Here is an 18,773-nt window from a genome sequence, read left to right as displayed (position 1 = left end):
ATTTTATGCAGAACATGGTACCTGTACTGTTTCTTTTTTTTTTTTTGTGAGGCAATTGGGGTTAAGTGACTTGCCCAGGGTCACACAGCTAGTAAGTGTCAAGTGTCTGAGGCTGGATTTGAACTCAGGTACTCCTGAATCCAGGGCCTGTGCTTTATCTACTGCGCCATCTAGCTGCCCCTGGACTGTGTCTTAATAAAAGAGAGGGACTTGATAAGGCATGAGAGCACATTCTAGCCATGGTAGTGTGAGAGCTGGAATAACGCCTCCTGCTGGGAGGAACATTTTGTGAGCTCTGGCCTGAGGACAAGCCACGTGGCCGTGGCTGACGCCAAGTGACATTTGCTTGTGGGTACTGTCGATCAAAGCTACCAGCCAATTAGCTTGGAGCTGTGTATGTGTGGATGGCCCTGTTTCTGTTTTTGCAGGAGGCTTCTGGGATGAAGAAGGGGCAAGGGCTCTCTTTTCGCCTGGGACCTTGGCTTGGCTGGAGCAGAGATGCTGGCTCCCTTAGATAGATAGATGAAGGAACCTTGGCCTCTTTTTGTCTCCTCACCAAATTCTTATGCTCCTTAATAAATACTTAAAAGTCTAAACTCTTGCTAAAGCTTATAATTTATGGCAACCACTCATTAGATTTTTAGACAGTCTAGCTAGAATTTTAGCCCTTACGGACAGCAGCTTTATGGTAGATGGACAGAGCAGGAGAGGGAGCTGAGATGTGGAGGGTGCTGTGTGAGGGACAGAGAGCGTCAGTTTGGTGACTCCCACAGTGCAAGCAGTGAGCAGTGATAGCACAAAGGGACGCAGGATTGGAGAGCAGAAGACACATCCAGACTGGAGAAGGGGACAAGTCAGATCAGAGTAGAAACAGTGGCTGTCAAGTGAGGAGCACAGCTTGGAGGTCACAGTGAGGACCATGAAAAGGTTTAGGAGGGATGATGTAGAGGGAAGTGGAACAGTCGGTATAACCAAGCCTGGAATCTCACAGAGGTAAGTCATGGCTTTGGAGAATGCTCAGAGCAGGAGATGGGGAAGAGAAGAAGAAAGTAAATCTCAACTACCATAGTCATAGACATTTTGGATACTGTGAACCACTGAGGAAGAAAGGCTGCTGAGTAATGGTGGTAAAGGGAATCTGGAAATGGAAGTAGGCATTCCCCCTCCAAGACTAATGTGCTGGGTGTGTGTCTGTGAATGTGTGTGCATGTGTGCATGTACATGTGCTTGTTTTTGTCTGTGTGTGTTTGTGAGAGAGAGAGAGAGAGTAAAAGCAGCCTGGGGCGGGGGGGGGGGTGGTGGTGGTGGAGCAGAGCCAGGGGGACAGTGGCGAGGGGGGTGGGCAGAAGGGAAAGAGCCAGAGCTAAGTGGAGCTAATAGATGGAAGGAGAGTGAGACAAAGCAGTCAGGATGAAGGGAAGTTTGTTCATTTTGAAATGAGACTTCTGGGGGATCCAGTGGAGGGAGTGGGCAGTTTGGAGTAGGGTATGGATGAGAGAGTGATGAGGAGAATGGAGCTTAGAGAACAGGAGGTAGGCACTGGGGTTAGTTTTCTCTTAAGTGATTATAATAATAATAAGTTAGGTACAGAGTAAAGGAATTAATATTTGTAAAAGCACTTAGCATAGTACCTAGCATATAGTAGGTGCTATGTAAGTAAGTGCTTATTTCCTTCCCTTTAGTTTGATTGGGGGGGGGGGGCTGCGGGGGACGACAAAAACTTTCTCTAAGCTCTCATTGATACATTAATGCAAAATTACTAAAATGATTCAATTTATTTGGACCGTAGTAATCGAGTTTATCTAGTTGGAATTCTTGTGCTCTGAGAATTGAAAAATTCTCATATCATTGATGTATATCATGGATAAGTGCAACTCAGTCCTGGTTCCACGTTTAATCCACTGTAGTTAGATTTTTATTTTTTTAGTTTCTCCACATTTTCATTTAATATAAAATGAGTTGGTAAGATAAAATTCAGTTTCTTGGGTCCCTAGTAATCCAAACAGCCTATTTTTTTTCCTGATGAGAAGTGCAAAGATTTCATTTGGATGCTACTTTTCTAAAAATGTTGGAATTCTTTTGCTTCAAAGTATTCTTCAATTTTTGGTATAGATGATGAGTAAGTGCAGTTCAATCCTGATTCCAATTTATTTTCATCTGGAGGCATGGATAAGATGGTTAAACTTTCTAACATACTTGGAAGTGAAATGCATTTATTTTGTAAAGTGGGAATCTATTAGTTAACACAAAATTAACCTCCATTTTAGTTTCAAACCATGTAAGAGAGCCATAGTGTCTAGAATGGTAGTTTTCAAATTATTTATGGTCGGGGTATGGTCTTTTTTGTCATGAAGAACCATAGCACACTGACATTTAAGTCTTTTTTTTTAATGGCTTCCCAAGCAGTTTGGTGTCCACACCCATGAGCCAGGCTTGGAGATTGTTCCTCCTCTCCCTCTACTTCCCTACCCTCTTGCTCCCTTTTTTTTTTTTTTTTTGGCCTTCAACTAGACCCTCTTCACAAATAGCAATGCTTTTGTTCCTTCCTGATTCGATTTCCTCCTCACAGAAGTTATTTCAGACTTTCTCTCTTCAAGCCCCTCCTCCCATCCTCTTAGCTGAGAATTTCACCTCTTAACTTTAACTGAAAAAATTGAGGCTTTTTGCCTATGTGAGCTTCCTTTTTGAGACGCTTCTCTTCATCTCAAAACCCCTTAATATCATCCTCTACTCTGTCTTCCTTTTCTTGCCAAAGCCAAAATCCTTCAGTGTGCTCCTCCCTTTCCTTCCCTTCCCATCTTCTCCAGAAGATTGATCCCTCAATCATCCCCTCCCTCTTTGTAAGCTTCAGTTCTTTCCTTTCCTACTGATTCCTTCCATACTGTCTTCAAACATGCTTTTTTTCTTCAAACATGTTTTTCTCATCCTTAAAAACTTTCACCAGGCCTTACCATTCCCTCAAGCTGTTGTATTATATTTTTCCTCACTTTCTCGGTCAAACGCCTGGAAAAAGCTGTCTGTGATTACTAATTCCATTTCCTCTCTTCCCAGGCTTTTCACCTCCTCACTGCACTAGAAGTGCCCCATCCCAAGTCACCAGTGATCTTTTAATGGCCAGATTTCATAATCTTTGTTTCATCCTTCTTCAGCATCAGACTCTGCTGACATTCTCTCCTCCCAGGCAATTCTTTTTTGCTCTTTACTGACACTCTTCTCTCTTCACTCTTCTATTACACATCTAACCATTCCTCACTCTCATTTGCTGGTTAATCATCTATGTAATGCCCCGCAACTGTATTTGTTTCACACGATTCCATTCTGTTTATGCCTTGTTCTCTTCTCTCTCTACATTCCCTGTCTTGGTACTTTGTGTTTATTTTGTATTTTGTTAACAAACATTGAAATTTTGTAGACTGACAGTGCTACCAAAGTTAATTTACAGAGATTAAGTGCTATACCAGCCAAGTTACCAAAGGAATCTTTTACAGATATAGATAAAATAATAACAGAATTCATTTAGAGAAACAAGATCTGGGCTGTCAAAGGAAATAATGGAAAAAAAGGGTAGATGTGATGGAGGAATAGGACTTCCAATCTTCAAAATTATTTTGGAGCCACAATCATCTAATCCATTTGGTGCTAGTTAAAAAATAGAAAAATAGATGATTGGGACAGTTCTGACAAGGAAGGATAAGAAATAATAGAACTCAGTAACCCATGAAATGGAAAACACAGATTATCTAGGAAAAAAGCCTCTGCTTGATAAGACCTGATAGAAAATGAAAAGTAGTCTGTCAGGAATGGGTCCTACGTCAATATTTTAAACCACATTCCACAATAAATTTAAAATTAATACATACTCTGAATCATAACATAAAGTTAAGATCACAACATAAAAATATTAGAAAAGAAACCCACAATATGTCTTTTACAGCCATGGGTAGGAGATGAATTCTTAACCAAATAATAGAGACAATTCTGAAAGATAAGATAGATTTTGATTGCACAAAATTGAAAGACTTTTACACAAACAAAATTAATGTGTCTAGGTAATAAAGGAAGCATTTGATTAAGAAAAATCCATCAGAAATCTGTGATAAGGGTTTGGTATCAAACATACAGAAAACTAACAGAAACATGTGCGACTAAAAGCCATTTATTTTAGTCTCATTTAGTCATTCATTTAGTCATTTTCTCCAATAGAGAAGTGATCAACAGATATGAACAAAAAGTTTTCAAAAGAAGAATTGCAAACTATTAGCAGCCATGTGAAAGAAAGGTCCATGTCACTAATACGAAATATGAAATACAAACCAAAAGTTCCCTCTCATGCCCAACAAAATGCCCCAAATGACAAAAAATAGGAATAGTCAGCAGTTGGAGGAGTTGTAGAAAGATAAACACACCAATACATTATTGGTAGTGTGTCATTTAAAAACTAAATGTTTGGTCACCTTAAATTAGAAGCTTTAGCACTGGTCTTTGGGCATTAAGCATTTTTTAAAGCATACTAGGTATTAGGAAAAAAAAAAAGAACACATCGAGTTAAGAAAAGGCCTATCTAGCCTAGAGTTCCAGCCTGGTCTGGTGCTTCCTCAAGCACTCTGCCACGAGCCTGCTTCAACCATGGACTCCTTTCAGACTGAGTGTAGAAGCTTTTTATAGGTTTGGAGTAGAGGCAGTCCTTACACACTGCTTCAAGCTGATTGGTAAGTGGCATCCAAATCCATTGGTTCACTGGACTTGAAGGTGATCTCCAGTTGAGTTCAAAGTCCTTCTCTTCTGAGAACAATACCTCCTTAAGGGCCAGCCAGGTGTGGTTACAATCTAATTAACTTGAAGTAGGCTAATCAGCAAAGTCAATCACTCTCACTTAATTCAATCAGTTTAGATTAATCTCCAGGTGAGCCTTTGAGTATCCACCAAATCCCATCATTTTCTCACAGTAGTATTGACTAGTATAGCTATTCTGGAAAGCACTTTATCATTATGCAAATAAAGTGATTAAAATATCCATGCCCTTTGACTCAGAGATCCCACTATTAGGTATGTACCCCAAGGAGGTAATTGATTTAAAAAGTAAATGAAAGCATAAATAAATAAGATAGATAAAATCAATAGATGGGGCAGCTAGATGGTGCAGTGGATAAAGCACTGGCCCTGGATTCAGGAGTACCTGAGTTCAAATCCAGCCTCAGACACTTACCACTTACTAGCTAGTCACTTAACCCCAATTGCCTCACAAAAAAAAAATGTAATTAAAAAAAATCAATAGAAAAATAAACAGCAGACTTTTTGGTACAAAGAAATGGAAACACAGCAGATATCTATAGATAGGAAAATGACTAATCAAGTTGTAGTACATACATCAAATGTCATATTAATATGCTGTAATATACAACAAATGTGATGAATACAGAGAAGTATAGAAAGACATGTGAACTGATGCAAAGTGGAGTTAGGAGAGCCAAGAAAACAATATAATGGGTGACTACAGTGTTATGTAAAGAACAACAACCTTGAATCAATTAGAAGTAAATATTGCAAAATTATAAAGAACAAGCATGGCCCCAGAAAAGAGACATGAGAAATCATCTTCCTGCTCCTTTGCAGAGATCACAGTCCAAGATAGAATATTTCAGATAGCATCAGATTTTTTTGATGTTGTTGTGTGTGGATCTATTTTGCCTGGGTTTTCCATTTCCTTTATTTAAAAAAAAAGTTTCTTTGTTATAAGAGAGGTTTTCTGGGAGGTAAGAAGAGGAATACAAGGGGAAAGCTAGATGATATAAAAATAGAAACTATATAAAATCTGTTTGAAAAGATGTTACAGATTAAGAGGAAAAAAGGATTTTCTCAAAAAAAAAACCAACCCAAACTTTTATCAGGTGAAAAGCTTTAGAAACTCAAAGCTGTCTAAGACCTCACAATGATCTTTTTGTTGAAATTAGGACACGACTCCAGAAAATAAGGATAAATTTTGTGTTCTGGTTGTGGCCAGGTGCAACACTTAGTTTCCATTATGCGTGAGAAACACTATACCTGTATGAGGTGCTTGTTGTCTCTGTGTCTTGATTAAGGAAAAAAAAATGCATTTGCCTAGACATGAAAAAAGCTGTATGAGATTGTTGGCAGTATCTTAACCATTTTTAAGAACTAAAGTTTGGCAGGGAAAACTACACCTAATTTGCAATTTGTGTATTGCATTTCAGTGTGATAGGAAGATAATCTATAAAAAGAAGTCAACTTCTTAGAAGTGTTACCTCAAAACAAAAATGAGTAAAGATTTCATTCCAAGTCCCAAACACGTTGTCAAGGCTCCCAAGTTTCTCATTCACATATAGCTGCATTGACTTGGTTATCTGATATCACATGAATGCTTACCCAGAACATTCTCAACATTACCAGAGCCTCCTGTTCCATGTTGTCACACTTACAGCACTGAGCTGGATGATATACAGCCTTGAATTCCTAGCACTCCTAAATCCACCCAAAGAATTGCAGACCCTTAAAACTTTCCCTTGTAGCCACTCTTGCAATGGGGGTGGGAAAGACAAGCAGGAAACTTCTATGAAAGTACACACCAATGACTTTATTTTCCCCTCTCAGCCCTGTATTGCCCCAAGTTTCTAACCATGATGACCTTGGGAGGCAACTACTAGAACTATTAACCATCATCAGTGTCGTTGCTATTAATACTTTTTTTTTTATTTTTGAGAGGCAATGAGGGGGGCAGCTAGGTGGCACAGTGGATAGACTTTTCAAGCTGTTGACTTTTTGCTCATGTCTTTCCTGCATCACCCTCATTTCTCTTTCCATTTTTTCCTCTACCTCTCTAATTTTATCTTCAAAGTCCTTTTTGAGCGCCTCTATGGCCTGAGACCAATTCATATTTTTCTTGGAAGCTTTAGATATAGGGGCCCTGATGTTGACATCTTCCTCTGAGGGTGCCCCTTGGTCTTCCTTGTTACTGAAGAAACTTCCTATGGTCCTCACCTTTCTCTGTCGGGTCATCTTGCCTTTCTTTTACTAGACTTTTAGCTCCTTAAAGTGAGGCACTGTTTCCAGGCTGCAGTATCCCAAGCTTAAGAAGTCCCAGGTGGTATGATTTAAGGAGAATCAGGTTCTTCCACTTGCCTGGCCTGTTTCCTGGTCCTAGATGACCCCAGACCAACTTGCTAATCAACCAGCTTTGTGTGTTGTGGTTGTTAGCTTCGACGAGCCTCTGCCCCTCCCCCACCTGGACCACTTCTACTCGAGCCTACCTCCTGGCTCTCAGTAGGGGTGTAAAATCCAAGTTCTACCTCAGCACCAGCATAGACCCCTGTAGTCTCCTCCCTGCCCAGGGCTCAGCCCACTCACCAGACTGTGAGCTTAGTTCCAGATGACACTGGTGCTACACCTGATTCAGAGGCTCTGGGGGGGGGGGGGTCTCCTTCTCTGGTGAGGCCTTCCTGAGACTGGATCTGTGTCAGGGTGACTGTGGGGTTGGGCCTCAGCACAGCAGCTTCCTCCTTCTGACCTTCCAAACCATTCTTGGTTAAAAGGTGATTTCAGCACATTCTTCTGTGAGTTTTGCTGCCTAGCTCCACCTGCAGCGCTGGTGAGTCTTTCTCTCTGCTCTTCTTGGCCTCGGCGTTGGCACAGTGGATAGAGCATTGGCCCTGTGGAGTCAGGAGGACCTGAGTTCAAATCCGGCCTCAGATACTTGACACTTACTAGCTGTGTGACCCTAGGCAAGTCACTTAACCCTCATTGCCTCACCAAAAAAAAAAAAGAAAGAGGCCGGATTTGAACTCAGGTTCTCCTGACTCCAGGGCCGATGCTCTATCCACTGCGCCACCTAGCTGCCCCTTGTTATTATTACTGTTCTTGCCCCCACTTTAAGGATGTGGCATGGAGTTGAAGACAGTGCCAGTGATGTGCTATGTCTTCCAAGTCCTAGCAAGTTTTCAGTTCAGTCCTGTACAGTGAACCGTCTATCCATGGTTTGAGCACCAGCCTCAACAAGTTAGATGCAGTACCTGTGGCAAGGTGACAATTTTTTGCCCACATCAGTTCATAGGAAAGAGAAAGTATGTGTGGGTGTAGGAGGTGCTCGCCCTGACAGTCACAGATTTAAAAAAATATTCCAGAAACACAGATGAGGAAACTAAGGTTCAGAGAGAGGTTAGGTGGCTTGCCGATTTCCACGTGGTAAATTTTTACAATTCAAGTTTTTTAAATCTGCATTCAAGAATTTTGAATTTTTGTTCAAAACCATTTTCTTCCAGAAAACCGAAGAGTGGGAGAAAAAGAAGAGTGAAGAAGACATGGAAGAGTATGTATGGGAGAAGAGCCGCTCAGAAAAAAATATCCTGAAGACTCTTCTCCAGATTAAAGCTTCAGAAAACACTGCTGCAGTCACACAGGAGGAGCTCCTTGGCTCTGAAGAAGTTGAGAATTACAAAAAATCTGTTGTTGCGCTGAAAAATGAGGGTGATACTGAAAATAACCTTTCTCAGTATAAAGAAGCTGTAAAGAAGCTATTGAATTTGACATGACTGTGATTTTCTGGGAGGGGCCTCTTGCTTAGTCATAATTTGTTATCAGATATTGGATGGTCTGATCCCTGTGATGATGTATACAATTTTAAAATAATATATCAAAAGACACTCTTTTATTCTGGAGTTAGAATCACTTCACACTCTCAAAGATATAAACAGCTAATTTTTAATATTAGTAATAATTAAAAGTGAAATTGTTATCACTGTTAACTTTGATTTTTTCATTATTTCAGACTTTGCAGATTACATTTCCTGTCCCTTAATATGATATATGTTGTTTGCCTTTGACTATTTTTTAGGATTAAGCTGTTGTCTCTGCCAAATAGTAATGATAAAAACTGAATTTCAAATTTGGAATACATTCAGCCAGAAAGCATTTATTAAGCACCTGCTCCATGCCAGGCACTGTGCTAGGATCTGGAGAGACAAATACACTGTGCAAAGATACATGATTTAATTTAAAATCCTCACACCATTGATAGGAAGAAGATAGTGTTGGTTAGTCTGTATTTCTTAAATCTTTGAATTGTTTCTTGCAAATGCAAATGCAAAAAAAAAAAAAGTCAGCAAGAGTCAGAATGAGGGACTTGTTGACCACAAGCCAGATTTCAGGATTTAAGTACGTCTGACAGAGGAGTTGAAAAGTGAACAGAAATCAAAGGGCTTTCCAAAATAATTGACCATAAGATTCTTATAAAATGAAGATTTAAGTTGACAAGCTGCAGTTTATATAATAATGGCCCTGTCATATGACACTGTGCCAAAAGAAGAAAAAAAAACCCAGCACTATATTATATTCCATTAACTTATGTACCACTTGTAAGATAGGATAATTACTTGGCTTGGGTTATGTTTTTTAAAAAGAATAATTTAAGAAATATTACATTTCAAAATTTGAAGGAAAAATTGTGAAGTGGTAAAAAGAAGAAATCAAAGGTTCAAAAATAAGATAGAAAAGCAAAGTATTGAAAATTAAACACTTAATTAGTGCGCCTGGAAGCACATGTAATAATGAATTAATAGGCAGTACTAATTGAGGCTTAATGGGAATTTTTTCAAGCTATAAATCATGCAAGATATCCTAAAGAAAGTTATTCTTGGTGGGAGAACCTTCAGGTCAGGGTACTGTAATGGTTGATTTTGCTTGAATTTTTAAAAATTTGTCTTTGTATGGGGAAAAAAGAACAAAGGTATGCTGGAAAATTATTGTGATTTATAAATGGATAAAACTTTCTAGGAAAAAAAAAAAGGTGGCCAAAAGTGCAGGCTCTCTAGATTGCATTTGCTGGTAATTAATAATTATAGTTTCAGGAATAATTAGTTAATTCAGGTTTAAATATGAAACTGCTATATTAGAACTTCGGCCCTTTAAATATTATAACTTTGAAACTGAGTTCAGATTGGATTGAATTTGGAAAATTGTATAGTGTTTTCATTCATCCAAAGTTGCTCACTGCTACAAAGGCCAGTATCATGACCAGCAAAATTTTCTTGAAGTTCTACAACTGTGGATTGTGGACCTCCATGATATTGTAACAATCAAAATTATAAGTAGTACAAAGGACTACCAAAAAAACCCACTGTGGACTCAAGTAGGCAGGAGAAGTAGCATAAAAGACACCATGAGATATGTATGATTAAAAGAATTCATCATCGTATCTTTGAAAGGGCAGAAATATAATTTTAAGTCTAATATAATGGGAGGAAAGTCGTGAATCGATCTCAATAGACTTTTTATCATTTAGGCTAGACAATGAGTTTTTTTGCTACTGAAATGCAGTCATTTTTCACATAAATCTTTAATAATTATTGCCAGAACATTTAGCATAATTGCATGGGTAATCAAAACACATAAGAAATGTAGTCTCCTTAAGGGTCTTTGTCATTTTTGTCCTCATGTTTTGTGCTTAGCATATACTAGGTGCTTAATAAATACTTGCTGAATCAAATCCAAATAGAGTATAAGGAGAGATTCATAATCTGTTTTAATTCCTGAAGACAAAGAAGTTCTTGATTTCCTTTTCTCTATCAAAGTTGATAAACAGGTATTTTCTTTTTTTTTTCTTTTTTTGGTGGGGCAATGAGGGTTAAGTGACTTGCCCAGGGTCACACAGCCAGTAAGTGTCAAGCCTCTGAGGCTGGATTTGAACTCAGTTACTCCTGAATCCAGGGCCAGTGCTTTATCCACTGTATCACCTAGCTACCTCCATAGGTGTTTTCTTTTTTTTTTTTAATTTTTTTAGTGAGGCAATTGGGGTTAAGTGACTTGCCCAGGGTCACACAGCTAGTAAGTGTTAAGTGTCTGAGGCCAGATTTGAACTCAGGTATTCCTGATTCCAGGGTTGGTGCTCTATCCACTGCGCCACCTAGCTGCCCCAGGTGTTTTCTTAATCAACAAGTATTTATTAAATGTCTACTAAGTCGTGAGATTGCATTAGGTACTGAGGATACAAAGATAAAACTGAAATAAATCCTGTCTTCCAGGACAGATACAAGGGAGGTACAATTAGTATAGGGAAGTGATAGCCAGGGGAGGGATTTTTAGTTAAAGCAATCAGAGATTGTGCGTGGAACTCTCTGGCAGTATATGGTCACAAAGTAGTGATTTGAATATTGTTCCCAGAGCAATAGGAAGAGGTGAGTATACCTACAGCTTCATGGCAGTACAAGTAGCAAGGTACCATATGTCCCTGCTGTCCTGGTTGGATGACTAGACAGAATATGAAACGTGGTATAGGTTTGGCTAGATGGATAGTGGGTTCGGTGAGTTTTTACTTGCTCACTCACCCACAGATCAGGTTAAATTCCACCCCACTAAAGTGTCCTGAAGTAGACTAATTCAGAGGAATAGTGAGGGTTATACCCTAGGAGGTAGGTGTTCTTAATATCCCCATTTTCCAGAAAAAATAACAAAATTCATCTGAAGGAACAAAAGGTGAAGAATATGAAGGGAATGAATGAAAAAAAAAATGGGAAGGAGGGGTCCTAGTAATATCAGATATCAAAGCTATAATTGCTGAAACAGTTTGTAACTGGCTAAGAAATAGGTTGATCAATGGAACAAGTTTGGTATATAATATGCAAAAGCAAATGAGCATTAGTGTCTGATAAACTCAGATTTCAGCTATTGGGGAAAAACCTATTGGGAAAACTGGAAAGTAGTCTGACAAAAAACAGGCATAGACCAGCGTCTCACACTACATAACATGATAAGCTCAAAATGGGTACATGATTTAGAAAAATGAGGTGATATATGAAAATTAGTGGAACATGGAAGAAATTACCTGTTAAGATTTATGGATGGGGGAAGAGTTCATGGTCAAAAGAAAGGTTCACAGGAGGAAAAATAGGTAATTTTGATTATCTAAATTAAAAGGTTTTTACACAAAACCAATGCTGCAAAAATCAGAAGAAAAGTGGGAAACCAGAGGAAAAAATCTTTGCAGCAAGTTTCTCTGGTAAAGGTCTTTTTTCTAAAATATATAGAGAAATGAGTCAAATTTGCAACAAGAGCCATTCTATTGATAAGTGATCAAAGGATAAGAATATGTAATTTTCAGAGGAATAAATCTATCAATAGTTATATAAAAAGCTATCAATGGTTATATAAAAATGCTCTAAATAATAATTAGAGAAATGCAAATTAACACAACTCTGAGGTACCACCTCACACCCATCAAATTGGCTAAGCTGACAAAAAGAAATGATATGCTGGAGAAGATATGAGAAAACAGGCAAGCTAATGCACTGTTGGAACTGTGAAATCATGCTCCCAAAAACTATTGATCCTTTCTTCTAAGTGTATATACTCTGACCTGGTGATATTGCTACTGGATCTATACCCCAAAGAGATCAAAGAGACAAAGGATCCATATGTATAGCAGCTCTTTTTGTAGTGACAAAGAATTGGAAATTGAGGGGATGCCCATCACTTGGAGAATGGCTGAATAAGTTGTGATATATGAATGTAATGTAATACTATTATACTATAAGAAATGTTGAGCAGGTAGATTTCAGAAAAATCTGGAAAGACATGAACTGATGGAAAATGAAGTAAGAACCAGGAGAACATTGTAGACAGTAACAGCAACATTATATAAGATCAACTATGAATAGCTATTTTCAGCAATATAGTGATCTAAGATAATTCCAAGGGACTCATGATGAAAAATGTTATCCGTATCCAGAGAAAAACTGAGTCTGAATGCAGATACTACTTTCACTTTATTGTGTATGTGTGTGTGCGTGTGTGTTCTTTTGGTTTGTTTCTTCCTTCACAACATGACTAATATGGAAATAGGTTTTACATGATTGCACATTTTTAACCTATATCAATTTACTTACCATCTTAGGGAGAGGTGAGAGAGGGAGATAGAAACTTTGGAAATAAAAAATATATTTTTTCTCCTTAGTATTTATTTTTTTCCAATTACATGTAAATATAGTTTTCAACATTAATTTTTTTACCATATAAATATTTTATTATTTTCCAGTTACATTTAGAGAGAGTTTTCAACATTTGTTTTTATAAGATTTCTAGTTTCAAATTTTTCTCCCTCCCTCCTCTTCTTCCCCCCTCTCCAAAACAGCAAGTAATCTGATATGTTATATATGTACAATCACATTAAACATATTCCTGCATTAGTCATGTTTTGAGAGAAGAATCGGAGCAAAAAGGAAAAACCTCAAAAAAGAAAAACAACAAAAACAATAGAAATAGTATGGTTCAATCTGCATTCAGATTCAACAGTTTTTTTTTTCTTCTCGATTTGGAGAACATTTTCCATCATGAGTCCTTTGGAACTATCTTGGACCATTGCATTACTGCAAAGAATCAAGTCTATCACAGTTGATTTACACACAACATTAATTTTTGAAAGATTTTGAGTTCCAAATTTTTCTTCCTTCCTCTTTTCCTCTCCTTGAAGCCAACAAGCAATCTGATATAGATTATACATTACATTCATGTTAAACATATTTCCACATTCATCATGTTGTGAGAAAAGAATCAGAACAAAAGGGAAAAAAACATAAGAAAGAAGAAACAATAACTAAAAAACCCAACATAAGTGAAAATAGTATGTTTCAGTCTGCATTCAGATTCCATAGTTCTTGTGGGGCAATGAGGGTTAAGTGACTTGCCCAGGTCACACAACTAGAAAGTGTCAAGTGTCTGAGGTCAGATTTGAACTCAGGTCCTCCTGAATCCAGGGCCAGTGCTTTATCCAGTGTGCCACCTAGCCGCCCCCAGATTCCATAGTTCTTTTTCTGAATGTGGTGGGCATTTTCCATCATGAGTCTTTTGGCATTATCTTGGATCATTGTATTGCTGAGAAGCTGTCTATCACAGTTGATCATCACACAAAGTTGATTTTGTGTACAATGTTTTCTTGGTTCTGTTCATTTCACTCAGCATCAATTCATGTGAGTCCAGGTTTTCCTGAAATCTGTCTGCTCATCATTTCTTACATCATAATAGCATTCCATTACATTCATATATCATAACTTGTTTAGGCATTCCCAAATTGATGGGCATCCCCTCAATTTCCAATTCTATGCCAACACAAAAAGAGCAGCTATAAATATTTTGTACATGTAGGTCCTTTCCCCTTTGTAATGATCTCTTTGGGATATAGACCTAGGAGTGGCATTGCTGGGTCAAAGAGTGTGCAGTTTTATAGCCTTTTGGACATGGTTCCAAATTTCTCTCCAGAATAGTGGGATCAGTTCACAACTCCACCAACAGTGCATACATTTTTAAAAAATTAATGTTAAAATTTGTCTTTACCTGTAATTGGAAAAAATAGTATTTAAAAAACAACAAAGATTTGGAAACTTAAAGGAAGCCCATCAATTGGGGAATGGCTAAACGAATTATGGTATATGAATGTAATGGAAAACTATTGTGCTGTAAGAAATGATGAAGGAAATGGATTCAGAAAAACCTGAGGAGACTAGAATGAACTGATGCAAATTAAAAAAATGCAAAGGAAGGTGACCTAGCTGTACCAAATCTAAAACTATATTATAAAGTAGTAACCATCAAAATTATTTGGTACTGGCTCAGGAATAGAAAGGTGGAGCAGTGGAATAGGTTAGGCACACAAAACACATCAGTAAATGAATATAGAAATCTGCTGTTTGATAAACCCAAAGACTCTAGCCTCCAGGATGAGAACTCACTATTTGATCAAAAACTGCTGGTAAAACTGGAAAATGTATGGCAGAAACTCGGCAGAAACTAACATCTTACACCAAACACTGAAGTAAAGTAAAAATGGATACATGATCTAGACATAAAGGGTAATACCATAGGCAAATTAGAAAAGGAAGGAATAGTTTACTTTTCAGATCTATGGAGAGGGGAAGAATTTATTTATTTATTTATTTATTTATTTATTTATTTATTTTAAAAAATTTACATATAAGGTATTTTATTTTTTCCGTTACATGTAAAGATAGTTCTCAACTTTTGTTTATACAAGCTTTACAATTTCAGATTTTTCTCCCTCCCTCCCCTCCCTCCCCCCTCCCCCCTCCCCTAGACAGCAGGTAATCTGATATAGGTTATATCTATATATCTATATACATATAAATATATATATCTATACACACACATATATATACACATAATAACATTAATCCTATTTCTGCATTAGTCCTGTTATAAGAGAAAAAATCAGAGCAATGATGAAAAACCTCAAAATAGAAAAAAAGCCAACAGCACCAAAAACAAAAGAAATAGTATGGTTCATTCAGCATCTATACTCCACAGTTCTTTTTTTTTTTTTTCTTGGATTTGGAGATCCTCTTCTATCATGAATTCCCTGGAACTCTTCTGTACCATTGCTGAGAAGAATATAGTCCATCACAGTAGATCAACACTCAATGTTGATGATACTGTGTACAATGTTCTTCTGGTTCTGCTCATCTCACTCATCATCAGCTCACGTAAGACCCTCCAGATTTCTCTGAACTCCTCCTGCTCATCATTTCTTACAGCACAATAGTATTCCATTGTATTCATATACCACAACTTGTCCAGCCATTCCCCAATTGATGGGCACCCCCTCAACTTCCAATTCCTTGCCACCACGTAAAGAGCAGCTATAAATATTTTTGTACATGTGGGTCCCTTTCCCCTTTCCATGATTTCTTTGGGAAAAAGACCTAAAAGTGGTATTGCTGGGTCAAAGGGTATGCACAGTTTTATCACCCTTTGGGCATAATTCCAAATTGCTCTTCAGAATGGTTGGATCAGTTCACAGCTCCACCAACAATGAATTAGTGTTCCAATTTTCCCACAGCTTCTCCAACATTTATTATTTTCCTTTTTTGTCATTTTAGCCAATCTGATAGGTGTCAGGTGGTACCTCAGAGTTGTTTTAATTTGCATCTCTCTAATCATTAGAGATTTAGAGCATTTTTTCATATGGGAATAGATAGCTTTGGTTTCTTCATCAGAAAACTGTCTGTTCATATCCTTTGACCATTTCTCAATTGGGGAATGACTTGGGTTCTTATAAATTTGATTTAGTTCCCTATATATTTTAGAGATGAGGCCTTTATCAGAAGTACTGGCCTCAAAAATTGTTTCCCAGCTTTCTGCCTCCCTTCTAATTTTGGATGCATTGTTTCTGTTTGTACAACACTTACTAGCTGTGTGACCCTGGGCAAGTCACTTAACCCCAATTGCCTCACAAAAGAAAAAAAAAGAATTATTCTTTTTCATCTATCTGTAACAGATGTTGAGAACAAAACAATGCAGATGTTTGTGGTGGCTTCACTTTGTTTATTCCTGAGCTCAGTACTGAAAATTGCAGTGTAAAAAAAGCCAAGTATCCCCATGAAATGACTACTATTATGTTTCCCTTTCAGTGCATGATTAACAAACTCCTTAAACTCTGGTTTACAGCTTTGAGGAGAAATGGCAAGCTATCCTTCCATTTTGCTGCAACTACAATATGTCTTCTGTTCTCATTTACCAAAACAAAAGCATCAGTACGAGCATGGTTTAATTCCTCATGCCAACTCATTGGCACCAACCTTCTAGTGACAAGACTCTCCATATATAGTTAGATTGGTCCTTGGGAAGCAGATACATACTTGAAGGTTTTCCAGCTTGTTACTTTCTGCCTGCCATTTGAAAGCACAGGGTCACCTCCATGTCAGGATGAGGCATCCGACTATGTCTAAAACTTTGTTAGCCCTTTAATACTTAGATTTTTCATTTACAATGGGGTCACAATCCTCGAAACTCCTTTAACCTTTGGTGGGGATATAAAAGGTCACATTTTACAAGCTTCTTCCTGGCCAAGGTGCCTCAGTGGAAGCTCATCTGTCCCTTAGATTTATTCATATCTATCTGATAATGTTGTTTATATACAGCCCAATCGAACCCCAAATAAAAAAATACAAACCCTGAACAAAACAGTTCCCACCCTCTTGTTTTTCTTTTGTAGTTCCTCCTCTGGGGCTACCCCCTCAACTTGTACCATGGTATGTTGAATCTCCAGGGAAGAAATTGCTTGCAGGTTCAAAAGTACTCTGGGTCTGTACAACTCAAACTGTAGCTGATGAGCTTATTTACCTTTAATAGTCAGCCAGTAGATGCAATTAGTTCAAAGTAGGACTAATGCTGGCTACAGCTTCTCTAGCTTCTAAGATCCAAAAGAAGAGGACTGCTAAGGACTTGGTCATTGGGTGCAGTGTGATTGATGGTGATTCACAGGAAGCTCCAGTTAGACAAATGTTGCCAATGTTGTGGGAGCCTCTTGAGGTAATTACCCCAGCTCAGTATCACATGCCTCCATTGGAATTAGCACTGAACCAGTACTCTGCACAGAGCTGAAAACAGGAATATTACTTTGAGGTGAAGCAAGGTCACAAAGAGGAGACAGAAACCGAGGGACAGCACCTAACTTGCTTTTTTAGCTCACAGGACCCTGGATGTTGTATTGCCTAGATAACCAGAAGTGGCACCTTTTTCCTCCCATTGTCATACTAATATGACAATTCTAAAATAGTGGGGAAAGCCTCAACACATATACATACACACACACATGAGTCACACACATGTACATATATATATTTCTTGAATAATGAATAAACAAATGGAAAACTCAGAAACTCACTTCTAAATTCTAAAGCACAGTTATTTGGTTTTTCCTTGTTGGTTAAGATAAATCAATTGAGAATAGAAAAGAAACCTAAAGACCAGGAAACATGTGAAAACAAATCTTTTTAACAGAACACTTTCCAAAAAAGGGTAGGATATGGAATCATTCAAGTCATTAGAAGATCTACACCAATTATAAAACACTTCGACATTTATTAAGCATCCATATTATGTCAAACAGGAAGAGAAATATATAGATTAAATAAAATACATTTCTTTTCCTAACAGAAGTCACAGCTAAATAATGTTAATTAACAGGTCAACCTATTAATGTCAACCTGAAAAAGTCTCAAGTGGGATGCCACAGGAATCTATATTGAGACTCCTGTTCACTATTTTTATCCATGGCCTGGGCGAAAACAAAGACAGCATTCTCATCCAATTTGCCAAATATACAAAGCTTGGAAAGATGGCTGACTTGATGACAGAATCAAAGCTTTATCTCAACAGTTCAATTTAACAAACATTTATCCATGCCCTACTGAAGGCTAGACCCTGGGTTAAGCAAAAAGTTTAAGATATATTCCCTGCCCTCATGAAGCTTACAGTCCAGTAGGGAGATGTGATCTATACACAAATAACTATAATACAAAAGTTATGTGATGAATGCATAAAAGAGATGTCTGTAAACTATTATAGGATATTTGTGCTAGGGAACGTCTGACTGAGGATCAATCAGTAAAACTTCCTGGAGAAGGTGGCATTTGAGCTGGCTTTAAAGGATTTCAACAGCTGTGGCTTAAGAGAGGGAGATTGGGGGACTGACCCTCTAGACCCAGGCAAAAAGCAAAGCAGGGAAACACGTAAAATAGGGTAATTGTACCTAGACTGAGATGACCTAATGACCTAATGGATTTTTCTCCCTATCTCTTCCCTGCATATTGGTAAAACATGGATTTTTAAAAAAAATTTTTTTGCAGGGCAATGAGGGTTAAGTGACTTGCCCAGGATCACACAGCTAGTAAGTGTCAAGTGTCTGAGGTCAGACTTGAACTCAGGTCCTCCTGGATCCAGGGCTGGTGCTTTATCCATTGTACCACCTAACTGCC

General features: G+C 37.9%; 1 protein-coding gene across 1 annotated transcript in view; it reads left to right on the top strand.

The window, feature by feature from the left end:
- MRPS35 (mitochondrial ribosomal protein S35) overlaps positions 1 to 10,468 on the top strand; it is a gene marked incomplete at its 5' end in the record, with an annotated part of 36,637 nt that extends 26,169 nt beyond the window's left edge. Inside the window, one exon of the mRNA XM_043967632.1 lies at positions 8,274 to 10,468. Coding sequence (XP_043823567.1) covers positions 8,274 to 8,543 — 270 coding nt within the window. The remainder of the gene's footprint in view (positions 1 to 8,273) is intronic.
- Between the last annotated feature and the right edge of the window lie 8,305 nt (positions 10,469 to 18,773).

Source organism: Dromiciops gliroides, chromosome 5 (assembly GCF_019393635.1).
Source record: "Dromiciops gliroides isolate mDroGli1 chromosome 5, mDroGli1.pri, whole genome shotgun sequence".
NCBI classification, from domain to species: Eukaryota; Metazoa; Chordata; class Mammalia; order Microbiotheria; family Microbiotheriidae; genus Dromiciops; species Dromiciops gliroides.
The sequence above is the reverse complement of the archived record's forward strand: the minus strand, read 5'-3'. Positions and strand labels throughout refer to the sequence as shown.